The sequence below is a fragment of the Ursus americanus genome, chromosome 4 (assembly GCF_024610735.1).
Source record: "Ursus americanus isolate L20-20 chromosome 4, mUrsAme1.1.p, whole genome shotgun sequence".
NCBI classification, from domain to species: domain Eukaryota; kingdom Metazoa; phylum Chordata; class Mammalia; order Carnivora; family Ursidae; genus Ursus; species Ursus americanus.
Genome location: NC_142130.1, coordinates 96,585,383 through 96,604,597, shown reverse-complemented (window position 1 = coordinate 96,604,597; position 19,215 = coordinate 96,585,383). Strand labels below are relative to the sequence as shown.

Below are 19,215 nucleotides of genomic sequence, written 5' to 3'. Positions count from 1 at the left end.
TTCTGCTCCTTTCTTCCTCTCTAAATGGGGAGGAATCCATACCCACCTCATAGGGGGCTCTTCATTTTGATAAAACTCAACTTACCAACTCTGCCCTTTATGGATTGTGCTTTTGGTGTCAAGCCTAACAACTCTTTGCCTAGCACTGGATTAGCCCTTTTAGGATTTTTCTAAAAGTTTTACAGTGACTTTATTCAGTCACTAAGTTTCAGAGTAACCTGCCCCACAGCAGTAGACAACGGTCTGTAATAATAAGGACCATTTGCCTGCGAACCCACAACCCCAAAGCTCAGCTCCTTCCCGTGACCGTGGTGGCAGTAATTCATCCGTACTTGTGGAACGAACCAGCTGAGCAGGCACAAAGGGAGTGGCCACGCACCATGCTCTGCCAGGCCCTATGCTCGCACACCAGTCAGGACAGCCTGGGTCCCCTCTGGCTGTACCCACGGCCACACACTGGTGGCTGTGTGACAGAGATTCAGAGGCAGAGAGAGCTTCTGATTCTCATCCCAAAAGGGTGGGCACTGTTGGTCCTGGTTCAAAGATGAGAAAGCTGACTCCAGGTCAGACAGTGCCCTAGTAAAATCCGTTAGGCACTAAGGGTTGAATGTATAATGAGAAACTAAAAACCAACAAAGATCTGGGATGTTTAGTCAGGAAAAAAGTTTCTAAAGACGTTTTTCTGCTGATAAGGGCCCTAAGGTTTTGGGTGGGAGGTTAGCAGGCTCTAAAGAAGCCCAGGGAAGGGGCGCCTGGGTGGTACAGCGGTTAAGCGTCTGCCTTCGGCTCAGGGCGTGATCCCGGCGTTCTGGGATCGAGCCCCACATCAGGCTCCTCCGCTATGAGCCTGCTTCTTCCTCTCCCACTCCCCCTGCTTGTGTTCCCTCTCTCGCTGGCTGTCTCTGTCTCTGTCGAATAAATAAATAAAATCTTAAAAAAAAAAAAAAAAAAGAAGCCCAGGGAAGGAGCGTGCCCCCTGACACGGGCTAACAGTGCTCCACCAGCACCGAGGGGTGCAGCAGTGCCGTTAACTCAGACAAAGTCCGCATTTCTTTTAGCAAGCACAGAGAACGCTGCACCTTGGGGCGCCGGACCTGGGAGAAGGGCACCCCCACGAGGCGAAAAGGCCACAGGAAGCAGTGAGGAGTATGGGAGCCCTCTGATAAGCCTGTCCTGCTCTGTGTGCACAGGCCACCTCAAGCCTGCATATAGCCTTGTCACCCATCCCAACTTACTGCCGGCCTCCAGACAGAGCATAAGGGCGTGTGTCCGTGATCAGGGAAAAGCCCAGAACTGGAGTGGGGCACAGGCATGCTGCCTGTGAAGCACAGCACATAAGCACACCGATCCCAATGAACTTCCCAAATACTTAGGAGAGAACTGAGTCCCCAGTCCCTTTGTGATGCAGGCGCAGAGGAGCTCCTCTGATCCCTACAGTAAAGGTCACTACCAAAAGCTGGAAGACATGGGGACATTCAGGTCACACACACAGGAAGTTATTTCATAAACTATAGGATTCTCCCCTTTAGCAGAACCACATTCTGAAGTTCTAATTAGAAATTTTAAATTTATTGAACAGATATTAAATTTGGAAAAAATAAAAAATAAAACATTTCTTTTACTTACCAAATTGTCAGTTTCTGGATCTTCACAAAAGAAGGGTTTTCCTTCCTTCTCTTGCTTCCTTACAAAATTTTCAATATCTACATCAAAACTGGCCGAAGTTGTGCCTTCTGAGCCCTGTGTAGATTGTTCACATTTTTCAAACAACAAAGCTAATAATGGAAATAGTGGATGCCTGGGGGGAAAAATTTTTAAAATGTATGTCCTACATTTGCACGAGAATATTTTAGTACGTATGTATGCATTCGTTTATATAACAGCTTTGAGACACAGTTCACACACTACAGCTGACCAGCTTAAACTGTACAATGCAATGGTGTCTACTCTGTTCACAGGTCAAGCTTACAGCATTTTCATGGTCCCCCAAGGAAACCCTGCAGCCATCAGCAGTCACTGCCCATCCTCCCCCAACCCCCAGCCCCAGGCTACCACCACTCACTTCCTGCCAGAGTTCTAGGCATCTAAATGGAATCATACAATACGTGCCCTTTGGCATCTAGCTCCTTTCACTTAGCACGGTGTTTTCCAAGCTCGTCAATGTTGTAACATGTATCACTACTTTGTCCCTTTTTGTGGCTGAATAATATTCCGTGGTTTGGACAGACCAGTTTTATAGTTTTAAAATTTACGTTTAGATCTATACTCCATTTTGAGTAAACCTTTTTTTTTTTTAAGATTTTATTTATTTATTTGAGAGAGAGCACAAGCGGGAGGGAGAAGCAGACTCCCCGCTGAGCAGGGAGTTGGATGTGGGACTCGATCCCAGGACCCTGGGATCATGACCTGAGCTGACGGCAGACGCTTAACCAACTGAGCCACTCAGGTGCCCCTTGGGTAAACTTCAGTATAAAAGTGAGATTAGGTCAAGGATCTTCTTTCAGCGTATGAACGTCTACTTCTTCCAACACCATCCGTTGGAAGGTCGACCTGTACTCCACTGAATTGCTTGCACCTTTGTCAAAGATCAAACAAATCATGTTTTGCACGTTACTCCCGGACCCTCCAACAGTGATTCTGATGCTACCCCTTGACCGCCATCACCACACCCTTATTACTGCAACACCACAGTAGGTCTCAAAATCCACCTCTATTCTTTTTCAACACTGTTTCAGCCGGTCTAGTTATTTTGCCTTCCATACAAAATTCAGAATTAACATGTCTGTATATACAAAAATATCCTGCTAAGGCTTTAATTGGAATTACGCTAAATCTACAGGTCAGTTTTAGGAGAAAGGACATCTTTACTAAGCTGAGTCTTCCAATCCATGAACATGGTATGTGTCACCATTTATTTAGGTTTTCCTTGATTGCTTGCATCAGCATTTTATAGTTTCTCAGCATAAAGTTTCTGCGTTTTGTTAGATTTATACCTAAATTTTTTGGAGCTCTTGCAAGTGGTATTGTCTTTTTTAATTTTCACCTTCCAATTGTATATTACTCATATAGAAATGGAACTGGTTTCTGTGTGTTGCCCTTGTATCTGTAACCTTATTAAACCCACTTACCCAGTTCCAGAAGTTTTCTGGCAGAGTCTCTGGGGTTTTGCCATTTGTGCGCAAAGCCAGATTTATTTCTTCCTTTCTAATCTGGTTCGCCTTTCTTTTTCTTGCCTTACTGCACTGGCTAGGATTTCCGTTACAGTGCTGAACAAGAGAAGTCAGAGTGGACATCTCTGCCTTATGTCCAGTCTTAGAGGAAAACAGCCTTTGGCCATGAAATACAATGAGAACCATAGATTTTTTGATGTTGCCCTTCATCAGGTGAGGAGTTTCTCTCCATTACCACTTTGCTGACAGCTTTTAACCATAATTAGCTGTGGATTTTTGGCAAATGCTTTTCTGTGTCACTTGGTATGATCATGTTGTGGGTCTCACTGATCGATCTCTTGACTAACGAATCAGTTTGAGTTCTCAGGATAAACTCCACTTGGTCAGTGTATGTTATTCTTTTTATATGTTGCTGGATTTACTATTTTATGAATGATTTTCATGTTTAAGTTCATGGGGCACACTGGTGTGTACTTTTCTTTTTTGTACTTTGTCTGGCTCTATATCAGAGTGATGTGTTGAGAAGCACTCCCGCTTTCTTTATTGGATTCTCCAGTCAAACGACCTGGGCCTGAAGATTTCTTTTTGCAAGGTTGATTAAAATGTACATTTATATTCCAAAACTTTTTTTTTTTACGGTATTAGGAATAACATCTTAATTTGACAAACTTCTCACCCCCATGGTCATCACATCAAACCTTGCTACACTGCCTAGCTAATAGCTCTAGCATTCCATTTAACAAGGTTCTCTATTCCTGCTATTCCTGCTAAAACCCACGTGCATCACAGGTCATCGCTACCTATAAATGGCCTGCTTGTCTGCATCCATTGGCGTCTGGGACCCCACGGGTGGGGGGCTCACTCCTTCCACATCAGGTTCAGAGCAGTTGGGATCTTGCTCCGTTTTTAACTCTGTTACTACTTGCATCTGTGAAAGGAGGAGGAGAATTCTGGTTACTAAACACAAAATAAACTGCCACTAAGTACTCTATCTCAAACAGAAACAGAAATGCAACAGGAATGGTAAATTGCTAGACAATTGGATAACTGGCAGTAATACATAAAAAATACTACTAACAAAACTCCTTTGAATTTAATACATTTTGAAAATGGCTAAAACAAAGGTCAAATTTCCAAATCATCTTGAAAACTATGAGGACCGGTATCTGTGAAATGCTCATGATTTTCAAAAACATACTACTGCACAGCGCGGAAGGGAAGCGGCCCATCATCGTACCACTGTCTTCCCGCTCTCGACCCTCTCACTAGTAACGCTATGGTAAGAGAAGTACACACTCTAGCTCAAACTCTAATCTTGTCAAAAAGACAACTCAGACCCTATATTCTAAATTCTTCCCAATCTCTTAAATTTCAGGAATACATAAGCTATACAAATTTTGAGAAAAAAGTCACTGTGTTCAGAAGGCAAAGACCGGCTGTGTTTAAGGAAATAGTATTAAACATAAGACTTAAAGATATTATCAGTTAAATTGCTTTAAACCAGCTATTTGGTTTGTAACCTAAGTGAAAAGTATTTAAATCTTTCAACATAAAGAATTCAGCTTACAGAAAGAAATCCCAACTTGCTGTAGGAACCTTGTAATTATCCGTGAGCAGATCACCAGCTCCCTCAGCTTCTTCGGGACCAGGACCCCCCTGCCCCACCCCTTGCTGCCAGGACTCCATCCCTCAAGGAAGCAGCCCGGTGGGGGCCCTTGGGGAAGGGGAGAACCTGTGTCCTGCCACGAACCCCACCCTGACAGCCAGGGGTGGTCGCAGGCCACGGGGGCCATGCTGCAGTGGAGGCCTCTCGATGGTCCAGACGGGCAGGGACCCCTCTGTGCCGCTGAGTTTAGCTGGGGCCATGGGCCCAGGAGATGGCTTCTCTCTCTCTCTCTTAAAAAAACAAAACACCAAAGCAACTAACAAAAGCCTAATCAAACATAGCCTTTCTGGAGGGAAATCTGACAATATTATAAAAAAGCTTCAAAATATTTATTTCAGGTTTGGTTGATTTTTTTTTTCAAATGATTGTGGAAAAAAGAGAAACCTAAATGTCCAACCCTAGAGGAACGGCCAAGTCAACTCGACATATCTATTCTGTAGGATAGTAAGTGTTCAAAATAACGTTCACCAAGAGTTTTCCACGTCAAGGGGAAGTGCTTAGCTGTTAAAAGTGAGGCTCCTTCCCTCCCTGTGCCTGGCACTGCGTGGGACATGGGCACAGAGCTGCCGAGGAGGAGACTCCTGACACGACCGGCCAGCAGGGCATCAGTGCGACAGAGGAGAACAAGGACCAGTGGAGGGAGGAAGGACAGGAGGCAGGTGGCAAGCCGGGAGGGAGCAGGAAGCAGGCCAGGGAGTCTTCACAGGAAGCGATGGAAGCAGAGGCCTGCAGGCCCAGAGGCCCTGGCCGAGCTGCTGCTTGAGGCAAGAGCCAAGGGAAGAGCCAGGGCCACAGGGCAGGGGTGCCCAGAAGCGGGGTGCAGAGGTGAGGACAAGGGCAATGCAAGGTCCTCAAGGCAGGGCTCAGCAGGCAGAGAGGGGGACCACACTAGCTCTGCATTTCAGAAACGAAATCACTTGGAAATACCAAAGGACTTCAGGTGCAGAGAGCACCCCACACCTCAATCCCCGGAAGAAGCTGAGCCATGCAAACATTTCTAAAGAGCCAACAACAACAAGAACAAGCCAACAAAAACAAAGTCTGAGCAACAGGAACAAAACCAGGAATGCACAGTACTGACCGCCAAGGAAAGACACAACAGAAGAGGGCGGGAGCCTCAGGTCCCAGGCGCCACCTGGAACCTCACTGATGCAGGGCTGTGACCTCATTCGAGTCCACCTGGCCTTGTAGTGATCCAGCTCACTAAGCCCTTTAAGTAGAGAGAAAAGAGGCCTCTAGGCTTCCTTCTACTACCTCCTGACTACAGGAAGCAGGAAGCAAAGACTGGAAGGTCTTGAATGAAATGAGCTCCAGGGCTCCAGAGTCAGAGGGGGACTAGCCCCCTTCTGAACACACAGAGCATCCCAAGACCTCAGGTGTCCCAAGAGAGGCTGCCCAGGCCTTCAGCTGAGCTTCTCCCACTCCCCGCCTCCCCAGTTCCTTCACGGCACAGAACCCGAAACACCCAGACCTTCACTGCAGCTGCAAGGAAAACGAAGTCCAAGGACAGTGGGAGGGCAGGCAAGAGGCTGTCCAGGCACAGCCATGCAACAGGAGCGGGCAGCACAGCAACGATGCCACCCAGACCATCGGGACAGGCCCCTCCGCCGCTCACGCCCGGGGACGGAAACGCCATGGCTCCCGCTCAGGCCAGCAACCAGCCACCCAGCTTTCACCAATACCCAGCTTTCCTTTAAAAGCCACAATACTCATTAACATGGACATTAAAAAGGTAAATTCCCAAATAAACTATGACTTAGGAGAGTCACAATTACTGGCAACTTGGTATCACTGGAAGAAACGGTTTGAATAATTCTGTAGCTAACCTTTCCGAGCACCAGCACATAAACAAGGCATCCTATACTTAAAATTGAACCTGCAGCCTCACGGAAACGAAATTATAAATACACAAAGCGGAGGCCGTGCTTTAGGGCCCGACGCAGGGGCTGTGTTTGGAATGCGGAGTAAAGCTCAGGCGCTCACTTGTTGCCCGTCTTGATAGCTGTCTATGCTTAATGTCTGTGTAGCCATCATGGCCAACGAGTTTTAGAGCAAAACATCACATCATCTTGAGTCAAAACCAAATGGTGTCTGGGGAGACAAAAGCAGAAAAGCATCAGTTAATAATTGCAGACCATTTTTGGCCCCCTTATTCCACAGCATCCATATACTTTTTTAACAATGTGTACTTTCACACGGAGAGGAAAGAACCACCCTAATATGTTAGAAGCCAACCCCCTCTGCCTGACCCCGCTCACTCAGTGGTCCCGAATTTAACGTGCCCGGGGCCGGGACTTGTTCTCACAGTTTTTACCCATCTGGATGCATTCCCTCTAGTAACTGTCTACACGTGCAGGACACCGTCCTGCGCCCGGGGCTGCGACAGTGAGTGGGCGAGGTTCTGCTCTCCAGGGGAGCCAGGCCACACAGAGGGGAGCGTCAGGCAGCCCATGCACAGACTGAGCGCGGGCTGCGGGGACAGAGCGTGATCGAGTGGCTCCCCCAGCTGTGCAATGAGGCCGCCCTTCTGGGAAGGGGCCCTGACACAGAGGCCCTGGCAACTGTGAGGCCAGTCAGGGAGACTGGAACGAAGACAGGAACGACAAAGGGCACTCTCCTAACATCTGCATGTAGGAGAAGATGGAAATAATGCTCATTTACTTGATGACAAGGCAAAGCTTCAAAGTAAAACTAATTTGAGCGGGGACTATGCCGATCCCCCCAATGAACACCTGCAATGTGGCACAGGAACCAGTCATGTCCTGGTGTGACAGTCCGGGCTGTACTGAGAAGGTCACAAGGTCAAGGGCAGTTATTCCACTTGTTTGTCATGGGCTTGACCGCTGACGGTCACCAGGGAAGTGATGCTTTGGGAGACTGTGTTCAATGGGAGAAATCCAGTCCAAGACTGGCGAGCCAGGGAAGGAGTGAGAAGCCTGTCCCGAGTGCCCAGCCCACTACCAGCAGCGGCGGCTGCAAAAGCCAGCCCAGCTCCTAAGGGCTTCAGCATCTTAACCCACTGGGCGCTCACACCCTCCCTGGGGCAGGTTCTCCTGGGGGCCACTCTGCCCTGAGGGCCCTGAGTAACAGGGCCAGGACCACAGAGCTGGCCAGAGGCAGAGCTGGCGAGGCTGTCCCGAGAGTCAAGGGCCTCCCACCTGCCCAGGAGGCCAGCACGAGGTGGGAGCTAACTCGACCTCGTGAAAAGCCAAGGGGCAAACGAGGTTACCCTCCTTCCTTCAGCAAATGCTCATGACTCAAGTGCCATCCTGTGCCCCGGGGGAGCATGGGCTCTGGCACAGACAGCTACAAACCAGTCACCCCGCACACAGGGTGTCGGGGAGGTGGCAGGCACAAGCCGGTCACCTTGCACACACGTAAGTGTCAGGAGGTGATGAGATGAGGACAAGCAGGCAGGGACACAGAAGACCGGGGGAGGGTCGCTGAAAGTGCCTGCAGGAGACACTTGGGGGCAGGAGGACCAGGAGCCACAGCTGGTGTGGCAGACAGACAGTTGGTGTTGCAGACGGACAGCTGGTGTGGCTGGGCCGAGCGGGGAGGGGGAGGAGAAGGTAAGGAAGGAGCAGGCACAGGACCAGGTCCCACAGACTCTCACGGACCACGGCCCCCTCCTGTCTTGGGGGGACAGGGAACCACGGGAGGGTCTGAGCAGAAGCATGGGAGGGACGTGACAGGGGCACAAGGAGGACAGGTGTGCGGCCACAGACAGGCAGGGGGCCGTGCGGGGCCCCCACCTGAGCAACTGGCAGAGCAGAGCCGCATGTCCCGACACGGAGCAGATGGGACAGGAGTAGCTTCTGTGGCCTGGGAGGACAAAGCAAGAGCGGGGGCATCTTAGGTTTGAGATACTTCTCATACAAATCCCGAACAAATGAGACTGTGCCAGAAATGCAAACCCGGCGACCGTTGGGGCACGGCCGTGCGAGGAGGGGCTGTCGGCGCCCAAACAAATGAGACTGTGCCAGAAATGCAGACTCGGCGACCATCGGGGCACGGCCGTGAGAGGAGGGGCTGTCGGCGTCCGAACAAATGAGACTGTGCCAGAAATGCAAACTCGGCGACCGTCGGGGCACGGCCGTGCGAGGAGGGGCTGTCGGCGTCCGAACAAATGAGACTGTGCCAGAAATGCAAACTCGGCGACCGTCGGGGCACGGCTGTGCGAGGTGGGGCTGTCGGCGTCCTCCAGGAGACTGCCAAATCCCGGCCCCTCGTCCTCGCAAACCGGACCTTCTCTAGAAAGAGGGTCTTCACACAGGTAATCATGTGAAGGGTCTTAAGACGAGATCATCCTGGATTGAGGGGAGGCCGTAAATCCAGTGAGTGGGTTTAAGAGTGAGGAGAGAAAGATCTGAGGCATACAGAGGGAAACACCATGTGCAGAGAGAAGCCAAGGCTGGGGTGATGTTGCCACAAGCCAGGAGCACCTGGGGCCACCAGGAGCTGAAAGGCAGGAAGGACCTTCCCCTAGAGCCTCCAGACTCCAGGCTGATTTCAGGTTCTGGCTGCCACAGTTCCAAGAAAACTCGTTTCTGTTGTTTTCATCCATCCAGTTCGTGGGACTTTGTTCTGGCGGCCCCAGGACACTGAGACGGTATGTAGAGCCTCCAGCCTGGGGGAGGCCACCCCAGAGATTGGAGGTGGGCCATGTAAGAGTCAGGAGGTCGGGAAATCTGGGAGGCCCAGTGCAGAACGGGGAGCGGCAGCCGCAGGACAAGAACAGAACCACATGGTGCTGCTGAAGCCAGCGGAGGAGGGGGATGGAGGAGGGGTGTTAGCCACGTCACCACAGCTGACCATGGCCATGGGGACCCACAGGGGTGTGTCCGTGTGCTGGGGAGCGGAGGGCCCGACCGGAGTGGTCAGGACAGAAAGGCAGGACGTGGCCAGCCCAAGGATGGGAAGTAAACTCATGTGGAGTCATTACTCGAGTTGCCCTGTCTGCCCAGGGCACCCCCAATCCTGAGACAGTGGCCAACCTGTCACTGAGCACCTCCCAATGGTCTTGACCTTGACCAAAACCTGGCCCTCCTCCTAGCATCTTGCCTTCCCCTCTCTCCCAGCGCAGGGACTCCACCCAGCACTCCCCCCAACCTCGATCACAGCAGGGGCTCATGTAAACCTTCCGTCTTACCCTCCTCCCCTCCACTGACCACCTTTCAGAAATGCAAATCTGGTGAGAACCCCTCTGCAGGTCAGGTCTGTGGATGGCAGCACCCTGGCCAGCCCTCTCCTACTGGGATCTGTGCCAACAGTCAGAGGGCACCACGCTATTTCCTCCCCCCGCCCAGCACTCCTCCAGCCTGGCAGTGCTGCTGGAACACTCTGGCCTTCTCTGGGCCTGGCCAGCTCACGAATACGCCTCATCATCCACATGGCCTTCCCCAGGGTCCTCCCAGTGGCTCGCCCGCACCTGGCATGTGGCTCTCCCCCGGGGCCTCACGTCCAGCCCGTGCTCAGGGCTGCGGTACCTCGTGGTTTCTCTCCACACTGCACATTCCTTAAGGGCCAAGGACCCTGTCCTGCTGTAGCCCCGACGACCAGCTCCATCTCTGATCACGACGTACAGAGTTCACCATCGACAGCGTGGTCTGGATGCCCAGCTCACCCCAGCTCTGCCTGTCCCGGCGCCCACATCAACTGGCTGCGCTTTCGGCCTTTCCTAAGCTCTACCATTGTCACTTTCGTGGCTGCTGGCATGAAAACTCCCGAGGCCAGGCTATGTCTGCGTCAACCCCAGCCTGCGGGGAGCAGGGCAGCCACCGGCTCACACGCTAGTGACGGCTGAACTAGAAGAGCAGAGGCTTTGTGGGAGAGTCCAAGTCCCCAGTCCCCGTATCCTCCGTCAGTCCAGGGAAAAGCCACCCTCTCTCAGTGAACGTCTGCACAACAGGCAGAGTGCAAAGTAACTCCCAGATTACACAGCTTCACTTTCCCGGCTGTGGAGACCTCGGGTACGTGCATCTGTGCTGGGGGCTGCCTCCACGTGTTTTATTTAACCCCACACAAATGCAGTAGGGAGGTGCGGGCGACACCTTCCAGAGCAGGCCAGCCAGACCCCGAGACTCGCCCAGAAAGTGATGGAGCCAACACAGGACCTGGCTCTGCGTGACCAGATGCTCATTTTCTCAGAGCTGCACAGTGGAAATGGAGGTTTCCCACCATCAGCAACCCGAAAGTCTGAGATTATTCAAAGCGGAAAAGAAAATACTGTATAAAAGAATAGCTAAACTGGGGCGCCTGGGTGGCTCAATCATTAAGTGTCTGCCTTCGGCTCAGGGCGTGATCCCAGGGTCCTGGGATCAAGCCCCACATCGGGTTCCCTGCTCATTGGGAAGCCTGCTTCTCCGTCTCCCACTCCCCCTGCTTGTGTTCCCTCTGTTGCTGGCTGTCTCTCTCTGTGTCAAATAAATAAATAAATAAAATCTTAAAAAAAAAAAAAAAGAATAACTAAACTAAAAAAAGACACATCCCTCCCCTGGCCAAGCTGGCAGTGCGAGCCAAGCCATGAGCTGCCTCTGTTAACTCCACTGATGTCCATCTTCCAGAATACGGCCCAATGCCGAATCGGACTCTACGGTGGACATTTCTAGATCAACGTCATGCCAGTCCAGAAATACCCATGTCAGAAGAACTCTGCATCTACTCATTTATTGATCTCAGAACTTACACTGGCTTTCATGCAGGTATGCTAACTCCAAACAGCAGCAACTGAAGAGAATGAGCAGGGCCCGGCATGAGCTCTGTCTGGAGGGTCCTCTCCTGGGTAAACTCTGCCACGTGCGCAGGTGGCCATGTGGCCCTTGCTGCAGTGCCCACAGGGACTTGGGCATGGGAAGTGGCACCGATCCAGAGGCCCCGAGTCTCCTGCACTAACTCACTCTTCTAGAATAGATGTGATGTTCAACTACAAAGCAAAGCCCGTAGGAGACGAGGCAGCACCGCGCGCACCCGTATCACTCCCCACACGCATCAGCAGCGCCCTGCGTTCAACTCTGAAACCATTCTTCGTCAACGTGACAGGAAGAGGCTTCACTTCATTTAGGCACAAAGTCACAAACGCACCCCACGGGCCAGACACTCTTGGCAAGAACACCTACCAAGAGCTTCCCGCAACAATCCAGTGACTCAGATTTAAAAAGTATACTTCCTTGGGTTTTTTGTTTGTTTAGTTAAAGGACAAAAATGCAGATTTTTAAGATTGGGAAAGATGTTCGAGTTTGAGAAGACACATAAATATATAGTGAATAAACACAGGGCTGTCAGCGCAGAGAAGGGAGCAACACATACAACAGGGAAGGGCTCGAATGAGCCCTGCTCTCCTGGAGCAGACATGGAGCTGCTGGTGTGAACTCATGTGTTGAACACACACAGACATATGGAAATAGAGGCATACCTCACCTACACACACATACACGTGGGAAGCACGTGCACACACTTCCCAGCCCTGTCCACTGAGAGGGTTGAGAAGCAGGGACACCCAGCAGCAAGGAGCACTCGGTAACCAGATCTTGGTCAATAAATATCATTCCCCAATACAAAGAATCAGGGCTCCTTGGAGAAGTGGCCGATTTGATTCCAGGGCTGGAGCAGGAAAAGTACAAGATGAACCTGGAACCTGTGCTCAAAAACTGATGGGGGATATGTCAAAAGGACAGACAAACCAGCTTGCAGAAACTCTCACGGGCCAGAAGTGGGACAATGCGATCAACGAAGTAGGATCGTGATCGGGAGTAAAACAAGAATCCGTTGAGTCCAGTGAGACATCTAGGAACAAACCTAATCAAAGAGGCGAAAGACCTACACTCTGAAAACTATACGACACTGATGAAAGAAACTGAAGATGACACAAAGACATGGAAAGGCATTCCATGCTCATGGATCGGAAGAACAAATATTGTTAAAATGTCTATGCTGCCTGCGGCAGCCTGGGGGACTCAGCCGGTGAAGCGTCTGCCTTCAGTTCAGGTCATGATCCCGGGGTCCTGGGATCCAGCCCTGTTTCAGGCTCCCTGCTCAGCGGGGAGTCTGCTTCTCCCTCTGTCTCTGCCTGCTGCTCCCCCTGCTTGTGTGCTCTCCATATCAAATAAATAAAATCTTAAAAAAAAAAAAAGTCCGTACTACCCAAAGACATCTACACGTTTAATGCAATCCCTATCAAATACCAACAGCATTTTTCACAGAACTAGAACAAACCAGCCTAAAATTTGTATGGAACCACAAAAGACCCCAAATTGCCAAAGTAATCTTGAAAAAGAAAACCAAAGCTGGAGGCATCACAATTCCAGACTTCAAGCTCTGTTACAAGGTTATAATCATCAAGACAGTATGGCACTGGCACAAAAACAGATACATAGATCAATGGAGCAGAACAGAAAACCCAGAAATGAACCCTCAACTCTATCTATGGTCAATTAATCTTCAAACAAGCAGGAAAAAACATCCCATGGAAAAAAGACAGCCTCTTCACCAAATGGCACTGGGAAAGCTGGACAGCTATATGCAAAAGAATGAAACTGGACCGCTTTTCTACGTCATACACAAAAATAAATTCAAAATGGGTTAAAGACCTAAATGTGAGACCTGAAACCATAAAAACCCTAGAAAAGAGCACAGGCAGTAATTTCTGTGACATCTGCCATAACAACATGTTTCTAGATATGTCTCCTGAGGCAAGGAAAACAAAAGCAAAAATAAACTATTGGGACTTCATCAAAATAAAAAGCTTCTTCACAGGAAAAGAAACAATCAACAAAACCAAAAGGCAACCTACGGAATAGGAGAAGATATTTGCAAATGGCGTAGCTGAAAAAGGGTTATTATCTAAAACATTTAAAAAACTTATAAAACTCAACACCCAAAAACCAAACAATCCAATTAAAAAATGGGAAGACATCCAGATGCCAAAAGACACACTCATCATGAGGGAAATGCAGATCCAAACCACAAGGAGAGACCCCCTCACACCAGTCAGAATGGCTAAAATCAACAACACAGGAACAACAGGTGTCAGTGAGGATGCGGAGAAAAAGGAAGCCTCGTGCACTGCTGGTGGGAATGCAAACTGGTGCAGCCACTCTGGAAAATGGTATGGAGGGTCCTCAAAAAGTTAAAAATAGAACTACCCCTACGATCCAGCAAACGCACCACTGGATATTTACCCTAAAAATACAAAAACCCTAATTCAAGAGGAGTTAAGAGGGAGGACGCATAGGGGACCCTAATTTCAACTGGTCCCTGGAATTCCGCTAGATAGTTATCAAATCATTCTGAACACCTGCAAAATCAACCGGATATCTGAGAAAAGAATTGCTGCAACTCTACAAATAGAAAAGCGACCACTTCTTGCAAGGCAGGAGGTGCAGAGACATGAATCCGAGGCGATATATCGGAAGACAAACTACAGGGGGAGGGGGCCTCTGTAAGCCGGCTATCGGAAAGTGTAATAAGCAGCAGAACGCAAAATCAGAACTTTGAGAAGTCTGCCTGAAAGGCACTCACGGGGCCAAGTGGAGCGGAATCCCAGGTAGGACAGCATGGTCTCAGGGTCCCCAGGGTCACAAAAAGAACGGGGGTGCCCAAGGGTGGCAGAGTTCCCAGGCATCAGAGCAGGAAGTCAACCACAATCAGCAAGCCCAGGCACCAGCTTCCTGCTCGGTGTTCCCATACACCGAGAACCGCTGCAGGGTTGGGTGACAGCATTCCGAGCAGGGGCCCAGCAAGCAGCAGAACCGCGGTGAGACCTCCCCTCTCTGCCCCAGGAGGAGCGGCATGGGTGTGCGCCACAGGAGTCTGCAAAGTTTGGAGACCGAACGGGGTTGCGTGCTGGTTAAATACAGGCGGTCAGGAACGACCGCCTGCTTTCCTATGGGGGCTCCTGTAATGGGGGGGGGATGCGAATTTCAGCTCCAGAGCTGGAGATTGGGGCACCGCCATTCTCATCCCCCACATGGTTCTGGAGCCACTTACACTGAGCCAGGCCCCCTGTGAGCAGGGTACAACTCTGCCGGGGCAAAGACACCTGAGAATCAGCACAACAGGCCCCTCTCCCAGAAGATCAGCAGGAACTTCAGGCTAAGACTGAGTTTACCGATCACACAGAACTGCAAAACTCCAGCTCCTGGGGAAACAGTGTATAGCATCCGTGGTTTTCTCTTATGACTCTTTAGTCTTCCAGTTTTATAATTTATTACCTAATATTTTTTTATATTATCAATTCTTTTTTTTAAGTCTTTTTAATTTTCATTTTTACATTTACATTTCATATTTATTTTTCATTTCTGGCTTCCTTTCATTGTATTCAATTTTATTTTTGTATATATGTTTTTCTTTCCTATTTTGGGATCTCGTTTATTGTTCTGATCAACTTCTTGTTTGATTCCTTTTTTTTTTTTTATGGGTTTCTGTTCTCTTCTGATTTGTTTAGCATATATTTTCCTGGTGTCGTAGTTGCTATTTCTGCATTTTCTCTCTCTCTTTCACCTATTCTTTTCTGGACACAATGACAAGATGGAAGAACTCACCTCAAAAGAGAGAACAAGAGGCAGTACTCGCTGCCAAGGATTTAGTCAATATGGATATTGGTAAAATGTTGGAGCTAGAATTCAGAGTAACGATTATAAAGATACTAGCTGGGCTTGAAAAAAGCATGAAGACACAGAGAATCCCTTACTGAAGAATAAAAGAACTAAAATCTAATCAGTTCGAAATAAAAAAGGCTATTACTGAGATGCAAGCAAAAATGGAGGCTCTGCTAGGGTAAATGAGGCAGAAGAGTCAGTGATATAGAAGACCAAACGATGGGGAATAAGGAAGCTGAGAAAAAGAGAGATAAAGAACTATTGGATCATGAGGAAAGGATTCGAAAGATCAGCGATTCCACAAAGTGAAACAATATTAGAATAACTGGGGTCCCAGATGAAGAGAAAAGAGAGAGTAGGGCAGAAGGATTATTTGAACAAATTATAGCTGAGAACTTCCCTAATCTAGGGAAGGAAACAGGCATTCAAGTCCAGGAGGTAGAAAGAAACACTCCCCTCAAAAATCAGTAAAAATAGGTCAACACCTCTACATGTAATAGTGAAGCTTGCAAATTCAGGAGATAAAGAGAAAATCCTGAAAGCAGCTCCAGAGAAGAGGTCCTTAACCTACATGGCTAGAAACATAAGGCTGACAGCATATCAGTCCACAGAGACCTGGCAGGACAGAAAGGACTGGCATGATATATTCAGGGTGCTAAATGAGAAAAATATGCAGCCAAGAATACTTTATCCAGCTAGGATGACATTCAGAATAGAAGGAGAGATAGAGAGCTTCCAGGACAAACAGAAACTAAAACAACTTGTGATCACTAAACTAGCTTTGCAAGAAATATTAAAGGGGATCCTCTGAGCAAAGACAGCCCAAAAGTAACAAAGACCAGAAAGGAACAGAGACAATATACAGAAACAGAGACTTCACAGGTAACACTATGGCACTAAATTCATATCTTTCAATAATTACTCTGAATGTAAATGGGCTAAATGCCCCAATCAAAGGACACAGAGTATCAGTTTGGGAAAAAAAACCAAGACCCATAGATTTGCTGTCTGCAAAGATGCCTCCAGATTGAAAGTGAGGGGTTGGAAAACCATGTATCATGCTAATGGACATCAAAACAAAGCTGGGGTAGCAATCCTTATATCAGACAAACTAGATTCTAAACCAAAGACTGTAATAAGAGATGAGGAAGGACACTACATTATAATAAAAGGGTCTATCCAACAAGATGATCTAACAATTGTAAATATTCATGCCCCTAACATAGGAGCAGCCAATTATATAAACCAATTAATAACAAAATTAAAGAAACACATTGATAATAATACAATAATAAAGGGACTTCAGCACCCCACTCACAGCAAAGGACAGATCATCTAAGCGGAAGATCAACAAGGAAACAAGGGCTTTGAATGACACACTGGACCAGATGGACTTCACAGATACATTCAGAGCATTTCATCCTAAAGCAACAGAATACATGTTCTTCTCGAGTGCACATGGAACATTCTCCAGAATAGATCACATACTGGGTCACAAATCAGGTCTCAACCGATACTGAAAGTTTGGGATTATTCCTTGCATATTTTCAGACCACAATGCTTTAAAACTTGAACTAATATATGGAGGTTAAAGAGCATCCTACTAAAGAATGAATGGGTCAACCAGGAAATTAAAGAACAATTTTTAAAAATTCATGGAAACAAGTGAAAATGAAAACACAACAGTTCGAAATCTTTGGGATGCAGCAAGGGCCATCCTAAGAGGGAAATACATAGCAATACAAGCCTTTCTCAAGAAACAAGAAAAGTCTCAAGTATACAACCTAACGTTACGCCTAAAGGAGCTGGAGAAAGAACAGCAAATAAAGCCTAAACCCAGCAGGAGACAATTAATAAAGATTAGAGCAGAAATCAATGAAATAGAAACCAAAAGAATAGAACAGCTTAAGTAGAAGCTGGTTCCTTGAAAGAATAAGATCAATAAACCCCTAGCCAGACTTATCAAAAAGAAAAGAGAAAGGACCCAAATAAATAAAATCATGAATGAAAGAGGAGAGATCACAACCAACACTGAAGAAATACAAACAATTATAAGAACATACTATAAACAACTAGATGCCAACAAATTAGGCAATCTGGAAGAAATGGATGCATTCCTAGAAACATAAACTACCAAAACCATCATTCAGAACAGGAGAGGAAGAAATAGAAAACCTGAACAGACCCATATCCAGCAAGGAAATTGAAGCAGTAATCAAAAATCTCTCAACAAACACGAGTCCAGGGCCAGATGGCTTCCCAGGGTAATTCTACCAAACATTTAAAGAAGAATACCTATACTTCTGAAGCTCTTTCAAAAAATAGAAATGGAAAGAAAACTTCCAAACTCATACTATGAGGCCAGCATTACCTTGACCCCAAAACCAGACAAAGACCCGACCAAAAAGGAGAATTACAGACAAATATGAACATGGATGCTAAAATTCTCACCAAATTCTAGCCAATAGTATCCAACAGTACATTAACAGGATTATTCACCACAACCAAGTGGGATTTATTGCTGGGCTGCAAGGGCAGTTCAACACCCGAATCTACAAAGAAGTCAAACTCTCACTCTTTGCAGATGACATGATTGATACTCTACGTGGAAAACCCAAAAGACTCCACCACAAAACTGCAACAACTCAGAGGAATTAAGCAAAGTGGCAGGATACAGAATCAATGCACAGAAATCAGCTGCATTTCTATATACTAACAATGAGTCAGAAGAAAGAGAAATTAAGGAATCAATCCCATCTATAATTGCACCAAAAACTATAAGATACCTGGGAATAAACCTAGCCAAAGAGGTAAAGGAAGGAACTGTACTCTGAAAACTATAAAACACGAATGAAAGAAGTTGAGGAAGACATAAGGAGATGGAAAAATGTTCCATGCTCATGGATTGGAAGGAGAAATATTGTGAAAATATCTATGCTACCTGGAACAATTTATACACCCAATGTCATCCCTCTCAAAGTACCATCAACATTTTTTCAAAGAGCTGGAACCAAATAATCCTAAAATTTGTATAGAACCAAAAAGACCCCAAGTAGCCAAAGGAATGTTGAAAAAGAAAACCAATGCTGGTGGCATCACAATTTCGGACTTCAAACTCTATTACAAAGCTGTAATCATCAAGACAGCATGGTACTGGCACAAAACAGACACATAGGTCAATGGAACAGAATAGAAAACCCAGAAACGGACCCTCACTTCTATCGTCAACTAGTTTTTGACGAAGCAGTAAAGAATATCCAATGGAAAAAAGACAGTCTCTTCAACAAAAAGTATGGGGAAACTGGACAGCCACATGCAGAAGAATGAAACTGGACCATTTCCTTACACCATACACAAAAATAAATCCAAATGGATGAAAGACCTAAATGTGAGACAGGAAATCATCAAAATCCTAGAGAACACAGGCAGCAACCTCTTTGACCTAGGCCACAGCAACTTCTTCTTCTTCTTATTTTTAATTTAAATTCAATTAATTAACATATAATGTATTATTTGTTTCCAGGGTACAGGTCTGTGATTTGTCAGTCTTATATAATACCCAGTGCACATTACAACACAAATCCCCCACAATGTCAATCACCCGGTTACCCCACCCCCATCCCCCCCCCCTCCAGCAACTTCTTGTTAGACAGGTCTCCAAAGGCAAGGGAAACAAAAGCAAAAATGAACTATTGGGATTTCATCTAGATAAAAAGCTTTTGCGCAGCAAAGGAAACATTCAACAAAATCAAAAGACAATTACAGAATGGGAGAAGATATC

General features: G+C 47.4%; 1 protein-coding gene across 7 annotated transcripts in view; it reads right to left on the bottom strand.

The window, feature by feature from the left end:
• The window catches only part of PKNOX1 (PBX/knotted 1 homeobox 1), a 59,625-nt gene that overhangs the window by 20,510 nt on the left and 19,900 nt on the right, over positions 1-19,215 (bottom strand). For 5 of the 7 annotated variants that reach the window (XM_045774148.2, XM_045774145.2, XM_087861832.1 and 2 more), the window contains 3 exons: positions 6,820-6,927; positions 3,971-4,098; positions 1,627-1,798 (listed from right to left, as the gene is read on the bottom strand). In XM_045774148.2, coding sequence (XP_045630104.1) covers positions 1,627-1,798; positions 3,971-4,098; positions 6,820-6,870 — 351 coding nt within the window. In that variant the 5' untranslated portion in view covers positions 6,871-6,927. Of the gene's footprint in view, positions 1-1,626; positions 1,799-3,970; positions 4,099-5,917; positions 6,047-6,819; positions 6,933-8,591; positions 9,961-19,215 lie in introns of those variants that run through there. The other 2 variants (XM_045774146.2, XM_087861835.1) reach the window with 2 other exon arrangements.